Source organism: Polypterus senegalus, chromosome 3 (assembly GCF_016835505.1).
Source record: "Polypterus senegalus isolate Bchr_013 chromosome 3, ASM1683550v1, whole genome shotgun sequence".
Classification (NCBI taxonomy): domain Eukaryota; kingdom Metazoa; phylum Chordata; class Cladistia; order Polypteriformes; family Polypteridae; genus Polypterus; species Polypterus senegalus.
The window spans coordinates 109,411,204-109,429,142 of record NC_053156.1 but is presented as its reverse complement, the minus strand read 5'-3'; the positions used below and the strand labels follow the sequence as shown (position 1 = coordinate 109,429,142).

Sequence of the window (17,939 nt, the reverse complement as noted above, 5' to 3'; positions counted from 1 at the left end):
CCTAAGTTAGACTACAGTGGAAGCAACTGGAAAGTTTTGTAGAAATAGGTGCAATGGTTTTCACATGATGCTCTTACAGAAAGACAAAAATGGAAATCTCTATATATAGATGAGCTAACAACAAGAAAGAGTAAATTGAAACATACATCATAGTATTGTCAAGCATTTAATGGTGAAAAAACGTAACCTTTACATGTTTATTTGAGTGCTTTATTAAGGTGACTGCAATGCCCCTTGGTTATTATACAGTACAATACTGGTGCATTTAATTTGCTATATTGACACTGATGAACTAAAAAAAAAAAAGCCTAATATTAAAGTGAAAACAGATATCTACAAAGAGGTCTAAATTTATTACAAGTTCAAAACACAAAATAATTGACTGCAAATATTTGCTCTATTCAAGTCAGTATTTTGGAGGTGCACCTTTGTCATCCATGACAGCCTTGAGTCTGTGGATATGGTTCCAGCAGCTTTGCCCTTCAGTACACAACAATTTCCCCCCATTCTTCTTTGCAGAACTGCTCAAGTTCTGTTGGGGCTTTTTACACATGATCCCCATGCAACCTAAGTTCAGCCACAAATTCTTCATTGAATTGAGATCCAGATCCCAACCCAGCCAGTGTGATACATTAACATTGTTGTTGTTTTTTTTGTTTTGTTTTTTTATTTTGGTTTTTTTTAAAGCCATTCCCTTGTAATTTTGTCTTTATGCTTAGGTTTGTAGTGTAGCTGGAACACAAATATTCACTTAAGCCACAGGTTTGTTGCAGACTCCATCAGGTTTTCTTCCAGCATTTTCCATTCGCATAAATCTGTGACTGGTGAGGCACCCACACAAAAGGTGTTATATGCACAGTCTTTCCGATCCCAGTCACTGTATATTGTAACTACTTCAGAGTTATCATTGGTCTTTTTGGTGGTCTCTCTCAGTAAACTTCTTCTTGCAAGATCAGTTAGTTTTTGTCAACAGCCTGCTCTAGGCACACTTGTAGCTATGCCATACTCTTTCAATTTCTTAATAACTGATTAAACTGCACTTTAAGGGATATTCAGTGACTTGGATATTTTATTTGCATCCATTCCCTGACTTGTACCTTTCAATTACTTTTTTATGGAGTTGCTTGGAGTGTCCTTTATCTTTATTGTGTAGGTCAGTGTTTCCCAACCTCGGTCCTGGGGGCACACTGTGGCTGCAGGTTTTTGTTCCAACCAGCGTCTGTTTTTAATTGGACTCCTGAGCTAATTAAGTGATGTGTTATTTCCCAAGTTCTGTGTTTTGGGAACAATATAGAAATTAGAAAACTACGTTTGGTAAAATATATATATATATATAAATATATATATATATATATATATATATGTACCAAGCAGCGTTATGGGAATAACATATTTTTTTTTTCTTTGTAAAAATATTTTCATCTTGATTTTCATTCTACTTTTCTAGGTGTTCTAATTGTTTAATTAATCCATTATTTACTAATTAGTGGGTCTGATGCTAAAGTAGTTGCAGCCTTTGATTATTCAGTGTTTGTCAGCGTGTCTGCTCTGCTCATTTTAAATTGTCATTATTAAGATACAATGAAAGGGAAAAACTGCACAGAGAAAGAGCAAAATATAATAAAATCGATAGATACTTTATTAATAAAAGAGAGTTAAGCATTTAAATCTATAGCAAAAGCAGAAATAGTTCTATATGTCTTATAAATGTAAAAGAAAAAATCATGCTTTTCTGAATATAGAATAAAAGAAAAATAATACCAGCTAATTAAATGAGATCAGTGTTATCAGGTGTTGTCACTGATTAGGAATCTGGTTGTAACAAAAACCTGCAGGCACAGTGTGCCCCCTGGACCAAGGATGGGAAACACTGGTGTAGGTTACTTAATAAGCAGATTCATTTATATTACAATCAGTTGAAACACCTTAACTAAATAAAGGTGGTCTTCATTTATTTGACTTCTGAAACTGATTGGTTACACCAGTTATGATTCACGTGTTTGATATTTAAATGGGGTGAATACTTATGTTATAAATTATTGTGTGCTTTATATTGGTAATTAATTTAGACCACTTGCAGAGATTTGTTTTGACTTTGACATTAGAGATTTTTTTTCTAAAAGCCAGATTTAATTCACTGTGATTCACTGTTGTTTAATAACAAAATGTGAAATCTTTAAAGGCAGTGAATACTTTTTATAAGCACTGTAAATTCGTCTTTGCAACCTTTTTTCCAGTTAATCTCATAATATTATTAAATAGTTGCACTGTTAAAATTTTACAAAATAAATATAAATTACATCTCTATGTCTTTTTTTTTTTTTGTTCTCTCTTCAGCATAACTATCTTGCTCAGGTTACTTCTAACATTTGGGGAACAAAGTTTAAGATTGTGGGGCTTGCTTCTTTTTTGCCAAATAATCTTGGTGCAGGTAATACAATATTTATTTATATTGGCTGTTTATATTTTTTTAAATTATTTTGTATTGTATGTAATGTTAGAAATAATACATTTTACTGTTTCATTCATATTTTGTCATACACTTAATTATATTTTGATGTTAAAATACAATAAACAGGATGAAATTGCTCAACAGGTGAAAGTATTTATAGTATTACTGTTTTTGACCAAGTTATATATAAATATGCAATACATATCAAAAACCTTTCCACAGCATATATATTTGCACATAAATGAGAAACTTGCATTTTTTATGACTAGTTTATTATTTGTGGTATACATATTAAATGGCTCAACATAATGAGGCACTGCAGCCTATGAAGGCTTTTCATAGTTGCTGCTTAATTTTGCCAAAGATTTTAGTTCAGCAAGTGGTAGATTTATGGGTAAGTATTTCTATACAAAAAAAGTTTTTAATTGTATGAATTTACTTTATGTACAGTGCATATGTATGGAGCAAGTGCTGCTTATTTAATAGTATCTTATGTATAAGATTTCAGTCTTCATGCATTCTTCTTTAACTGGATGCACAAGCGGTTTGTCAAGGTAGCTTTTTAATGGCTCCAGTTTGTTTTAATATGCATTAATATTCTTTAGAAGGTAATATAATTTTTTACACACATTTTGGTGTCCTATTGTTATGAAACCAATGTATATACAGTTAGGACCATAAATATTTGAACAGAGATAACTTTTTTCTAATTTTGGTTCTGTACATTACCACAATGAATTTTAAATGAAACAACTCGGATGCAGTTGAAGTGCAGACTTTCAACATTAATTCAGTGGGTGTACAAAAAGATTGCATAAAACAGTGAGGCAACTAAAGCATTTTTTAACACAATCCCTTCATTTCAGGGGCTCAAAAGTAATTGGGCAATTGACTTAAAGGCTATTTCATGGGCAGGTGTGTTCAAGTCCGTCGTTATGTCATTATCAGTTAAGCAGATAAAAGGCCTGGAGTTGATTTGGGGTGTGGTGCTTGCATGTAGAAGATTTTGCTGTGATCAGACAACCTGGTCAAAGGAGTTCTCCATGCAGGTGAAAGAAGCCATCCTTAAGCTGCGAAAACAGAAAAAACCCATCCGAGAAATTGCTACAATATTACGATTGGCAAAATCTACAGTTTGGTACATCCTGAGAAAGAAAGCAAGCACTGGTGAACTCAGCAACGCAAAAAGACCTGGACGTCCACAGAAGACAACAGAATCCTTTCCATGGTGAAAAGAAACCCCTTCACAACAGCCAGCCAAGTGAACAACACTCTCCAGGGGGTAGGCGTATCGATATCCAAGTCTACCATAAAGAGAAGACTGCATGAAAGTAAATACAGAGGGTGCACTGCAAGGTGCAAGCCACTCATAAGCCTCAAGAATAGAAAGGCTAGATTGGACTTTGCTAAAGAACATCTAAAAAAGCCAGCACAGTTCTGGAAAAACATTCTTTGGACAGATGAAACCAAGACCAACCTCAACCAGAATGATGGCAAGAAAAAAGTATGGAGAAGGCGTGGAACTGCTCATTATCCAAAGCATACCACATCATCTGTAAAACACAGTGGAGACAGTGTGATGGCTTGGGCATGCATGGCTGCCAGTGGCACTGGGACACTAGTGTTTATTGATGATGTGACACAGGACAGAAGCCGCGGAATGAATTCTGAGGTGTTCAGAGATATACTGTCTGCTCATATCCAGCTAAATGCAGTCAAATTGATTGGTCAGCGTTTTATGATACAGATGGACAATGACCCAAAACATATAGCCAAAGCAACCCAGGAGTTTATTAAAACAAAGAAGTGGAAAATTCTTGAATGGCCAAGTCTGTCACCTGATCTTAACCCAATTGAGCATGCATTTCACTTGTAGAAGACTAAACTTTGGACAGAAAGGCCCACAAACAAACAGCAACTGAAATCCGCTGCAGTAAAGGCCTGGCAGAGCATTAAAAAGGAGGAAACCCCGCATCTGGTAATGTACATGAGTTCAAGACTTCAGGCTGTCATTGCCAGCAAAGGGTTTTTCAACCAAGTATTAGAAATGAATATTTTATTTCCAGTTATTTAATTTGTCCAATTACTTTTGAGCCCCTGAAATAAAGGGATTGTGTTAAACAAATGCTTTTATGCAATCTTTTTGTTCCACCCACTGAACTAGAGCTGAAAGTCTGCACTTCAACTATATCTGAGTTGTTTCATTTAAAATTCATTGTGGTAATGTACAGACCCAAAATTAGAAAAAAAAGTTGTCTCTGTCCAAATATTTATGGACCTAACTGTAACTGAATTTATGAGCATTTTAAAAATATTTGGGCCCTTCAAAGAAATTAACATATTAGGCATTCAACTGGACCTTTTTAATACTCTGTCTTAACAACTGATTTGCTTATTCATGAACACATTGCTAACAGCATTGTCGGTGTTGTGTACTCAACAGAGGCTAGGCAACAACCGCGGTTTTACCCTGCCTTAAGTTAGGCCTCACTCCAGGTTACAGTTATGTTATGGTGTTTTAGTTATAAACTAAGATAAAGTGACATTTTATTCTAATTTTGTTTGTACCTGATTTTTCTTTTGAATATCTAGCTCTAAAATGTAAACCTTCTCTCTCTATGGTTCTTAAGCTTAATGTTAATTTCAAATTTCTTTTAGGTTCTGTACCTTTCTGCTACATTATGTCCTATCTCTTATTCTTATTCTTCCACTATTTATACTAAAGACCCTTTGTGTCCCTTTGGTGAAGCATTTTTCATTATTTTACTTAGCTACAACCTTAACCATTTATGGCAGGTTAACCTGCCAAAACCTCTTTCAAGGGCATACAATTAGCCAAATAATAACTGATGAAATTTTTGTAAACAGTAATTTATTTAATTACTTCGATCTATATGGCTGAATCACTATATTTTTTTATTTTGTACTCTAAATATAAAACTTCAACAATAAAATATATTTTTGCAGCGCAAAAATCACTTAATCTTAATTCTTTATATCAAGGCCTTGAATCTTATTGTTTTTCAGGATCCTCAACTGTGAATTAAAAAGTAGACTTCTATAATGTGTCCTTAATATGCTGTTTAATTTAAATTTTGCAGTTTGTCCTACTCTTGACCAGAAACTTTTTAACTTTTGAGCCCATCAAAATGAAATATTTGCTACCAGTTTATAAGACCAGGACTAAAAACTCTGCACACTGCATTGTCAATCATTAGACAATTCTACAACCTTTAAAGCAAGTACCATTGATAACTTTTTAAAGTCTTGTGCTCAGTAGGGCTGCAACTAATGATTATTTTGGTACTCGACTAATCGTTCAATTTTTTTTCGATTAGTCACGACTATTTCATGCCTAACTATTTTGATGCCTGCGACCTGTAGTTGCACATCCTGTTCTGGGCTCCAGTGCATGTCTTACCTCTTCTGCTCACGTCTGTCCACCTGTGAATGTCACCCTGATGTCTCTGCATTAACACGATTAAAATTAATAATATTCAAATTAAAAGAACAACCAGTGAAAAATATGAATTTGAAAATAATCAGATGTTGTTATATTAGTGTGACCATCACAATAAAAAAGAAATACATTAAACAACACAAATTAAAGTGCACATAGTCTTTAAACAAAAAAAAGTGCATTTAACTTAACCAAAAAATACATAGTTAAAACTGAAACATTTTTCATATTTTAGTAATAAATGACAAAATGTAGACATAAACTATATAATTTGTAAAGCCTGAAGTGCAAAGATCAAATAAACTGTTTCACAAAAGGTTCAAGGATGATACAATAGCTTCTGTGGTGCAGTGGTAGGAATTGCTGACTTATAATCAAGAGTCCCCCGGTTCGATCCTGACTGCCTTGTATGTTTACCGTTTGAGTAGTGAGTTGCTGTTATTGTTAATATCATACAGTAAACACATACATTTCATTTGTGTCTGTAACAGCCACTGTAAATGTATAGTACTTATAAAAGTTGCCTTTTTTTTTTCTTTTCACTTTTATTCTCTCAGTCACGATCACGATACATACTACTGCCCCCCAGGGATCTGATGCTGTTAATTTTTATCTGAAACTGGGAATAACTGTAGATGTTAGTGGTGTTTTGAGACAACTGAACTGAAAATGCTCTGATCTGGATGGATAAAAGCTGACACACAAACGCTGGCGAATGTGCCTTATTCGTATCTCTTTGTTACTTGATTTTTTTTATTCAATTTTATTGAGTGTTCCTGCTTAAACTGAATTAGTATGCGCCTTATGGCCCGTGATGTCAAAGCCGCACTGACAAAAAAACAGAGACATAAGTATGTATGATATTTGGAATTATTCATTTTATGACCTTATAGTACATTTCAGAAAACACTGTGGCACAGATGCAACATTATTCATATTATTCATATTCATTCGCGTACCTTCTTGCGGTTGTAATCTGTGACCGCATTTTTTGTTTTTTTTTTTTCCCCCCCGACCTTGCCCATTCTGCACAGGACTTCAGGCCATGCAGAGGAAAGAATGTTCCTCTGCAAGGTGAACTATGAACGCTCTTCATTTCTCAGTGGACCCCGTTCTTGCCTTGCACAGTACATGTGCTTTGATCGCCGCCAGGTCAAGCTGGTTATAGGGCATGCAACCGGCCACCTGCATACTCCTGCTAACACTGAATAAGCTCACACCTTCTGGTGTCAGCGTGCAGCACCGGGGAAAAAAAAAAAGAAAGAGACAAATATATGTGACATTTTGAAGAAATCGTTGTATGACCTGGATAGTACCAATCAGAAAACATCATCACACTAATGTAATATTATTTGAAAACGAACAGATCGGGTGTAAATTTGTTACTTGTAAAACTTAGCTTTTTTCACTTTTATTTTCTTAGTCTTGTTCATGCTCTCCCCCCCCTCCTGAGCTGACTCCAACTAATTAACAGTGCCAGCATAAATTCTCAAGAGAAGGTGGTATCACAGCTCCAGGATGCTTGTGTTTCAGATGCTCATGTATCGCGGTGGTGCTGCCGTGAAAAGAAAGCTCCACTTTGCATGATCTACATTCAACTTTTTTTTTCTTTTTCGGTGAAATGCTCCCACACTTTAGAAAGTCTCAGTTTTTTTTCCATCTCCTTCCCCCTCCTCTGTCCAACTTGCCATTGCAACCATGTTTATTTTCCTCTACATTCTTGTTCTTCTCCGACGTTCTTCCTTTGTTGGTAGGACTGTGTGCAGTCTTGACAAACAATAGCAAACGTTCCCCCAGACATTCATGTAGTGCATTGCAGTTACAAAAACCAATGTGGTTCTTTGTGACTGGAGCCTCTATTGAAGGTTCTGTTTATGATGCGTCAACGATTTTTTGTAGTCGACGTTGTTGATTACGTCGACTAATCATTGCAGCCCTAGTGCTCAGTCTGTTATTAAGTCTGCTATTGATCAACATACAGGTAAAATTCCGTTACAACAAACTCCCAGGGGCCTAATGAGATTCTGTATTTGTTACTTTCTATAACTTGCACCCAGGCATTTGCAGTAATTTCAATAGCTTCTTTTTTGTTAATTTTAATTCCCTCCTGCCTACAAGTTATGCTGACGAGAATTTTTCTCAGCATTTCCTTGCGATAATACACTTTCAGGGTGCGAATGATGCTCAAATCCAATGGCTGAAGCACTGCTGTGCAATTGGGTGGGAGGAATTCAACGCAAACATTATCTAAATGTGGAAGAATGCTGTGGGCAGCACAGTTATCAATCAGGAGCTGAATCATCCTTTTCTTCTTCATATTGTGAGGTTTCTGAACTCTTTTGAGACCCCCACCTAACGGAAACGACACGCTGAAGTGTGTCCTGAAGCACGTTTGCAGCATCTGTGGAAGGTTGTCTGTTGCTAGGGCAGGGCAAAAATAGGCTCATAGCGCTGCAGTGAAGTGACACAGAAGCAAATCCTATAGGATCGGGGTCGCGCTATAAGTCCCTGTCTTGCACCCCAAAACATGAGGCTGAGTCTCAGTACTTTAACAAAAACCAGCATTATTCAACTTGAAACAGGAACGGCACACTTATTTATTGTAGTGTGATCTGACACTCTGCTATACACAGACACAGCAATCAGGCAGGGTCGTGCCCAGATAAGTTACCAAGTAATCCTGTTACCTGAATTTACATTGTTCCTTGCATCACTCATCGATATCTTTTCTGTTTGCTTTGGCGGAGAGACGCAGCGTAGTTTTGAGCCTGCTGTTGCCCCGGCAACAGATAAACAGTCTTCCATAGACGCGGAGATTGGACTTCAGGATGCTCTTCGGCGTGTCATCCAGTTAGGGGAGGACCCAAGAGAGTTTACAAACCTCACATTTTCATGAATGAGTGCCACATTAATAGGAATGTTTCTTGAACGAGCATCACTGAACCACATAAAAATGGCTTTTTCAGCGTCTTCAAATGCAGCTGTTCACATGTTTGCATTTTTTTTTTTTGCTCGGTCTTTCAAGAAAGTTGACAGCGTCGATGGCCAAATTCTGAATTCAATGGCAACGTCTTTTTTTCTTTTTGCCGCAATTGAGAGCTGCAAAAATGTAAACTTTTTTTTTTCAAATATGAACTGTTATCATTTTGTTGTGTCTGCCGTTTCTATAGAAGGGTGACAATAAGTTAAATTCCAATGGATGTTTTTCAGATGTTGACGAGCAATAAGCAAAAGGTATCACTGAAAACCGCAGGAAACAAAGGGCAAAAAAAAAAAAAAACGGTATGAGAAAAGTTCGAAGAAAGAAAAAAAAAATGACAATGTTTCTGTTTGGGGATCGTTGTGCACAACTGAGCTGCGGCCACAGAACTAGCTGCTCTGTGTATAATTCATTCAGGCATTTCATGGTCTTTTGGGCACTTCGTTGTAATGAAAGTATCTGCTGAATATACTTCATAGTAACGAGATTTCTATATACTTGCGTCATATGGGGAAACTGTCAGGATCATAAAAATACTTTGTTGTAATGAAAATTTCGTTGTAAAGATATTAGTTGTAATGGAATTTTACCTGTAGTTTAATTAATGATTTTGTAGGTCTATCATGTTCAATCATATATCTGTTAATTATTTTACAATTTCAGTCTTTTGATTCACTGTCATGTTTCTTTCTTTTTACATACATTTTTCTTGGTCACCCCAGAGGATACTGATAAGATAAACTCAGTCACTGCACTCATTGTAAGCCATTTTCTTTAATCAGGTTGTGCTCCATCAGCTCAGAACATCAGTCACTATAACATACCCAGTCTTGGTCATTACTGCATGGTTTATGTTTTTTTTTTAAACAGTTTGTTGCATAATTGACATTGCTGGCTCACAATTCGATGCATGTGCTTTAAGTAGTAAGAAAAGTGCTATATAAATGTAAAGAACTTTTAATATTTAACTTGGTTAAAAATCCTATCCCAGTCACAAATTACATAATTTTTGCATTTTTCCCAAGTCTGCCAAGGTTTTTCTCTTTATACTCCAGAGATATACAGATTAGGTGAATTGGCAAATCTAACTCAGCCCAGTGTAGCTGAGCATGTGTATTTGTTTATAGGTTTTCCCTAGAATGGATTGGCACCCCTCTCTGGTGTAAGTACTGCCTCACATCTAAATCTTAGGGGATAGGAACTGGATCTTCAACATATTGATTTTCACTCTCGGAAAAATAGATGGATGTATAAACAATCTGTAATTCAGCATTATTTAACTATTTAAAATCTTTATCTATGTAACATCTTAATTATACAGTATATTTTTCAATATGCATAATGTTCCACTATCCTCTCTGATTTTTTTTTTTGATTTTTTTTTTTTGCTAGTAATATATAAAACAAGCCTGTTGCATCTTCAGCCTAGACAGATGACTATTTATTTACCTGAAGTGCGGAAGGTTTCCTTGGATTATATTAACCTGCCAGTATTCAACCCTAATGTGTTCAGTGAGGATGAAGATGATTTGCCAGGTAAGAAGATAAGGGGTGCATCTATGGTTAACAACATTTTTCTCTTTAAGATAATAAATATAGTACAGCACTGTATAATTGCAGTTTGCATCATTCCTGTTATAGTGATTTGCAGGTCTTGGGGATTTCATTAGTTGGTTATGTGATAAATGCTTGGTTGACTAATTACATTCATTCATTTGGCTGATGTCTTTTTCCAAGGCAACATACAACATTTATAATACATTTGGTTACATTACTTTTGTTTTTAAAATTTAGATCACAGACAGGTCAAATGACTTGCTCAGGGTCACATAGTGTCAGAAGTGGGATTTGAACCAACAACCTCAGGGTTTTAAGTACAAAGCCTTAACCACTACACCACACTGCCTGCCTGTTCTGTCCCTAATACTCCAACCAGTTCAGTGTGCCTCTGGAGAAGTCTCCAAACATTCTCTTAAAACTAAAAAAAAGAGACATCTTGGTATCATAGAGGTAAGAAACCTTTCCATTCCCGGTTACAGCATACTGGGTTTACATGGCTATTTTGCAGTAATGAAGAACATCTCCTTACTCAAAAAAATATTTTTTATATCTATATTTTTGCAGGTATTAAAAGTCATTTGCAAACAGAGACATTTACATTACTGTACAAGGTGTTTGACTGGCCCTTGTCAATTTCTTAAAACACAGAGAACCCTGATGTCAACAAGCTTTCCTACAAACAAGGGTTCAAAAATAAATTATTAAAGGAGACCTACCTGCATTCAGTTATACTTGATTGTAACACAATGCATTAAAAGGCCATAGAGCACTGAATGTGAAAAGAAGTGCTACAGCTTGTTCATCAGCTAGAAAATAATACAGTAAAATTCTGTTAGAAAACTACTATTCAGGCTGCATGGCGGCGCAGTGGGTAGCGCTGCTGCCTCGCAGTTAGGAGACCCGCGTTCGCTTCCCAGGTCCACCCTGCGTGGAGTTTGCATGTTCTCCCCATGTCGGCATGGGTTTCCTCTGGGTACTCTGGTTTCCTCCCACAGTCCAAAGACATGCAGGTTAGGTGCATTGGTGATCCTAAATTGTTCTAGTGTGTGCTTGGTGTGTGGGTGTGCGCCCTGCCCAGGGTTTGTTTCCTGCCTTGTGCCATGTGTTGGCTGGGATTGGCTCCAGCAGACCCCCTTGACCCTGTAGTTAAAATATAGCGGGTTGGATAATGAATGGATGGAACTACTTTTCATATGCTTCAGCAGTGTTTCCACCTAAATACAACCATGGAGCTTTCTGTTATACATTACTTCACTGTAGCACTGTTTTTGTTTCATTGGTGAAAAAAATTGAATGTGAAATGTAGAGCTGTAACTTGCATAATACATAGGAATTAAGTGACTTTGCCATTGCACTGAAATCCCCTAAACAATTAAACCATATTCTTTAGTTTTTATGTGTTATATTTTTAGTAGCCACTTGAAGTTACATGTGGCTCATTGTTAATAAGTAATTTTTTTTAATTTGTTGTATTTCTTTTTTTCTTAATGGACTGGTTGTGGTTTTAGGCATGTTATAGTCCATGCCTTTTAGTGTTTTTGATAACTGTAGTGTATAGCTTAAGAATTCAGAAATCATTAATGAATTATTCTGACACATCTTGTTTAAATCTTGTTCACATTAATTGCATGTACTGTTTATTACAAAGAAAAGTGTAAAGACAAAAGCTAGTTAGTTCTTAGCAGATATCTTTAAGTCTAAATTTTTCTACATGCATAGTTCTTACAGTTCACAACAGAAAACCAAATCCTCCCTTAAAAGATATATTTGCCATATCTTTAACATCTGTCTCTGAACTACACTTGCATATGTGGATAAAATCTATGCGGTTGTTACATGAAATGCAAATCAGTTTGCAGTACTATATTTACCTTTGGCATGTAAAGAATTTGCATCATTACAGGTTATGTACTTTTTTTCACAACTTTTTTTTTTCTCTAGTTACAGGGTCTTCTGGAGTGCCAGATGATAACCCTCCTTGCACCGTGAACATTCCTATTGCTCCTATTCACAGTTCTGCCCAGGCCATGTCTCCCACACAAAGCATTGGACTAGTCCAGTCTCTTTTGGCTAATCAAAATGTTCAGCTTGATGTACTAACCAACCCCACTGCTGCTGCAGCAGCTACAGCAGTTGCAGCAGCAGTAGCTGGTAACTCAGACCACAGCCAGGACAGTGGAATAAATACTCAATATTCAGTACCTAATAGATATTCTAGCCCTGGTCAAGTGATATTCGGAGGTCTGGAAATGGGGAGGCTCCTTGTTGGACCTCCACCACCACCACCTCCACCACCTCCTCCACAACAACCATTGTCACCTCCACAGCCACCTTTGCCTTCTTACCCACCTCCTCATCATCTTCAAGGGATGTTACATCTTCCACCTGTAATCTCAGATCATGGACCAGAGAGGGAACATGAACACCATCAGAAGAGCAAGAGCCTTAGACCTGGACCCCAACTTGCAGAAGGAGACGCTGTCATTTTTAGTTCTCCTCTTGAAATTCAGATCAGTAAAATGAACCCCCCACCACCTTATCCTGGAACAGGGACTGGAACAGCATCAGCAGCAGCAGCAGTACCTTCAGCTGCCACAGTAGCTGCCGCCGCTGCTGCCGCTGCCACTAATAGTAATGCCTCTCCCTCCTCAGTTGACCTTTGCCTCAAGAAAAATGAATTTTCACTATATCCTGCAGCACCTCAGTACCAGACACCACTGGGCTATGAAAGAATCACAACATTTGATAGCAGTGGAAATGTTGAAGAGGTCTGCCGCCCTAGAACTAGAATGCTTTGTAATCAGAATGTGTATACTCTGGGTCCAGGCAGCTCTGCAACTTTGCGAGTCACCACCTCTGATGGCAAAAAAGTAAAGGTGCCTTGTACTAGTGCCACTCTTAATAGGCTAACAGTGCCGCGTTATTCCATCCCTAGTGGTGATCCTCCTCCTTACCCAGAGTCTGTTAATACAATTGGAAGGAACACAAACCATCGTATAGACAGCAGTCTTATTCATGCAACTTTACGTCGCAACAACAGGGAGACTTCTCTAAAGATGACTCAATTGATGGATGCACAGAGAACTCTTCCAACAAAATCCAAACTGAATAGCATTGCAGCAGCAGCAGCCGTCACCTATCAGCAAAGAATACCCGCAGCTTTATATACTTGCAGCCAGTGCAGCAACGGAAGTACCAGTGGTGGAAATGCTGGTGTCAGTGGTGTGAACAACAGCAGTAGTAGTAATAGTAATGGCATCTCTGGTGGGCCACTTATTAGACAAGATTTACCTCCAGCAAATGCCACCCAGCATAGTACTGTTATTGTTCACTCCAACAGTACATCACCTTTAACTTCGCAGTCATCATACAATCTACTCAGCCCTCCAGACAGCTGTAGAGATAGAACTGAATATATTAACTCTGCATTTACTGAAGATGAATCTGTAACCCAGCAGTGTCAGATAGAAAAGTCTATGCGGCACCTTGCCATCAGTGATGTCACTCTAGCTGTCAAGAGGCCGCCTCCTTACCAATGGGATCCTTCAGCTACTGAGGAAATCTGGGTCCCACAAGAAAGGCCAACACTTGGAGCACCACCTAGTGTTCATAAACCTCCACCTCTTATTTTGAACCCATCTCAGCACATAGACATGTCCCGCTTACCTTTTGTTCTATCTCCTAAATCACCCACCAGTCCAAATTCAAATTTTCAAGCTGGCTACCAGATCACCTTACCCTTTCCACCAGGTGCTGGTTATTCAGGAGGCCAGCTTCAGGCGTTACAACCTATTCCACAACCCTGCTCTCCTAAGGAGGTAGTGGCACCTGTCCCATTTTCTCAGCAAGAAACTCCCATGGTGTTACCTCCAGGATACCCACCTAATATCTCTAATCTTGCATGCTGCCCCCTACCACCCATGTACCCTGGAGGCAGTACATGTGCTGGACTGCAGCTGCCTCCTATTGCTTTACACCCTTGGAACACCTATGGATCTTGTCCACCCATACCAAATTCAACAGGAACCCTGCAGCCAAAGACCCACCTACTAGTGGAAAAGCCAGTCCTCTCACCCCCACCACCAGCAGACCTTCAAAACCATATTGGTGCCACAGAAGCTGTGGCTGAGGCAGGGGAAAACTTCCAGGAAGTTCTGTCTCTAAATGAAAGTCCTATTCCCCAACGATCTGACAAGTTTAGTAAGAAAAGCCGAAAACGCTTGGACAGTCGGGCAGAAGAAGCAAATGTGCCAGCAATTACAGAGGGTAAAGTGAAAAAAGAAGCTCGTGCACTTGGCGATTTCAACTCTCTAATATCCAGTCCCAGGCTTGGGAGGGAGAAAAAGAAACCGAAGAATCAGAAAGAACAATTGAAATCCAAGAAACTGAGCAAAACCAATGAATTTCAGGACAGCTCAGAGAGCGAGCCAGAATTATTTATCAGTGGTGATGAACTTATGAATCAGAGCCAAAGTGGAAAAAAAGGCTGGAAGACTAAGAGAAACCTGCGGACAGCCAGTGAACTCGATGAATTCAAATGCCGCAAGGCAAGTGAAAAGGAAGATCGTAGTTTAGGAAGCCAGGGCTTTGTCTTTGTAATGGCAAACAAGCAGCCTCTTTGGAATGAAGCAACGCAGGTCTACCAGCTAGATTTTGGAGGTAGAGTGACACAAGAGTCTGCAAAAAACTTCCAGATTGAACTTGATGGTAGACAGGTATGGTTCCTCATTTTACATTTTTTTTAATTTACTCCTTTCAAACCAGCAAGTTCTGCTTAATTTTTTCAATATACAGGCCAAATTTTTTTGAACTGTTACAAACTATATAAATAACAGAAGAGATTTTTTTTTTTTCCTGAAAATTGGTAATTTACATATCACAAGAACAGTAATGCAAAATCACAAATGTATAACACCCAATACCTTTGCTGCCTCAGTTTGGTAATGCACAGTTTAAAAAAAGAACATCTGTTGGTTGCTTTAATTTATCTTCATATTATTTGGCATAAAGTCACAGCTAGATTGACAAGCATTTGATTAGTTTATGATGTTTCTAGTTCTAGAAAATATTTTGCTAATGGAGAATTAATCCTGCATGTGCCTATTATGTGACGAGGAAACGTATCCCTTCTGCATAGAAACTAACGTTTGTGTTAGCATTAAGAAAAAGTTCCCCTTACATTCAAAATCATTGTAAAACTACCAGTGTAAAGTTACAAATACAAAATTAGAACAGTCCCCAACCCCATCTTTTGCAGCTATTTATGGGAAGGCTTTCCACAAGAGTTTGAAGTATGTCTGTGGGAATTGTGCCTATTTAGACAAAGAGCATTTCTGAGGTAAGGTAATGTTGGAAGAAAAGATCTGGTACACATTTGACATTCTGTTTTATCCCAGTGGTGTTTAGTAGGGTTGAGGTCAGGACTCAAACAATACATGTTAAACCATATCTTTATGGGCCTGGCTTTGTGCACAGAGGCTTAGTCATGCTGGAACCATAAAGTGCCTTCTCCAAACTGTTGTCACAAAGATGGAAGTGCACAATTGTCTATGTCTAAAATGTATCTGTAAGCTGTAGCATTTCAAGTACCCATCACATAACCAAGGAGCCTCGCGCAAACCCTAAAAAGCAGCTTTAGTCATTATCCCTCTGACAACGAACTTTCCAGTAGGCACTATGCCGTCAAGAAGGTAGTATTCTCTTTGTATCTAACAAACCTAGATTTGTCCAACAGACAGACAAGTAGTGAACCTGACTCCACATTTCCAACAAATCTGCTTCCACTGCTCCAAAGTCAAATGGAGGCATGCTTTATTTTATGAAGTTCCCAATGCACAGTTCTTGTGCTGTTGTTGCGCCTACCAAATTTCGTGACCATGGGGCCATAAATAAGAAAGTTTAACATGGCGGACGTTGTCGACCATTATGACCGTTACGCGTAAAATTTCGAAATGAAACGTGCTTAACTTTTGTAAGTAACCTATAAGGAATGAACCTGCCAAATTTCAGCCTTCTACCTACATGGGAAGTTGGAGAATTAGTGATGAATGAGTGAGTCAGTCAGCCAGTGAGGGCTTTGCCTTTTATTAGTATAGATTTGACTGCAGTTCTATCTAGTCTTGGGTGTGTTGGTACAAGTCTTTTATTTGTCTTTGTCATACTGCTCATGACCAACCTGACTGGAGTGAACAGTCTTTTCCCAACTCCAGCCACAAATTGTCAGTTAGATTGAGATCTGTCCACTCTGGGGTGTTAAGTTTGTTGTGTTTAAGAAATTCACTTGTAGCTTTGTTTTTATGCTTAAGGTGCAGTTTTCTTATAGATTTCATCAGGTTTTTGTTGCTTGTACTAAAATTACAAATGCTCATCTGGGTAATTCTGGTTTTAGAAGAAGTTTAGAGGGTTGACTCTGTAAGCGATATAATCAGAGAGGCACATATATTATTTATATGCTCAAACGGGCATGCTCAAAAAATACACGTGTAATGCCACGAAAAGTGCATGCAGACACTTTATTTCGCAAACAAAACAAGTGCACTTTTATTCAAGACTACCTGTAGAACCGAAGAAAAAAGAAAGCAAGTTACAGTAGGCGATTGATACGACAGCTTGCATGGTGCAATGCTAAGAAGTGCTTATTTTCATTCCGTGCTATATAAAATCATCACATTCAAATATTAACAGTTCCCACACACCCAAGGACCGCCCTTCCTACATTTACGACATGTGTACTTGTTGCAGTGCACACACCTCTCTGTGCTATGGTTCCTATTACACTGAATGAGCACCTGACACTGTACTTTCTTCCCTGGGGGAAGGTCCTGCATCAGAGAATTTCCAGTTCCTGCATAAATTTACACCCAATCTGACGCTGTTCGTTTTCAAATAATATTGCATTAGTGCGATTATATTTTCATATATATTGTCTCTTTCTTTCAGGTTTGTAATAGAAACCACAGCATAGAGAGAAGTGTGTACATTGCTTCTTACAGGAAAAGGCAATGGAAAAAGTGCACTTGAATAAAAGTGCACTTTTGTTATACTTTTACACCAATATATGTTCCTGTGTTTGAACGACACGGGCAGATGGGGAGTGTCTGATTATTTCATATAGCGCCGAAGTTACTCCTCTTTACCATTCTTTCCTCCGCATGTCCTGGAGTACAAAAAAAACAGCATACAGCAACATGCAGGGACTGGCAGGAACACTCAATAAAACTGAATAAAAAGAAAATCAAGTGGCGGTGAGATACGAAGGAGGCAGCTTCGCCAGCGTCTGTGTGTCAGAACCCTTTTGGGGGTTTGTTAGTATGCATCGCGGTACACTGCAGAGGTATAGCGTATCTTTAGTGAAAACAGCCGTGTCAGATGGGGTTGTATGGATTGATTCTGAACGCGACTGAGAGAATGAAAAGTGAATTAAAAAAAGCTAACGTTTACAAGGATCATAAATTGCACCGGCTGTTACAGACTGAAAACAAATGTAT

General features: G+C 38.0%; 1 protein-coding gene across 1 annotated transcript in view; it reads left to right on the top strand.

The window, feature by feature from the left end:
* The window catches only part of tulp4a (TUB like protein 4a), a 130,390-nt gene that overhangs the window by 99,294 nt on the left and 13,157 nt on the right, over positions 1-17,939 (top strand). The window contains exons 12-14 of the mRNA XM_039747780.1: positions 2,338-2,431; positions 10,285-10,428; positions 12,394-15,167. Coding sequence (XP_039603714.1) covers positions 2,338-2,431; positions 10,285-10,428; positions 12,394-15,167 — 3,012 coding nt within the window. The remainder of the gene's footprint in view (positions 1-2,337; positions 2,432-10,284; positions 10,429-12,393; positions 15,168-17,939) is intronic.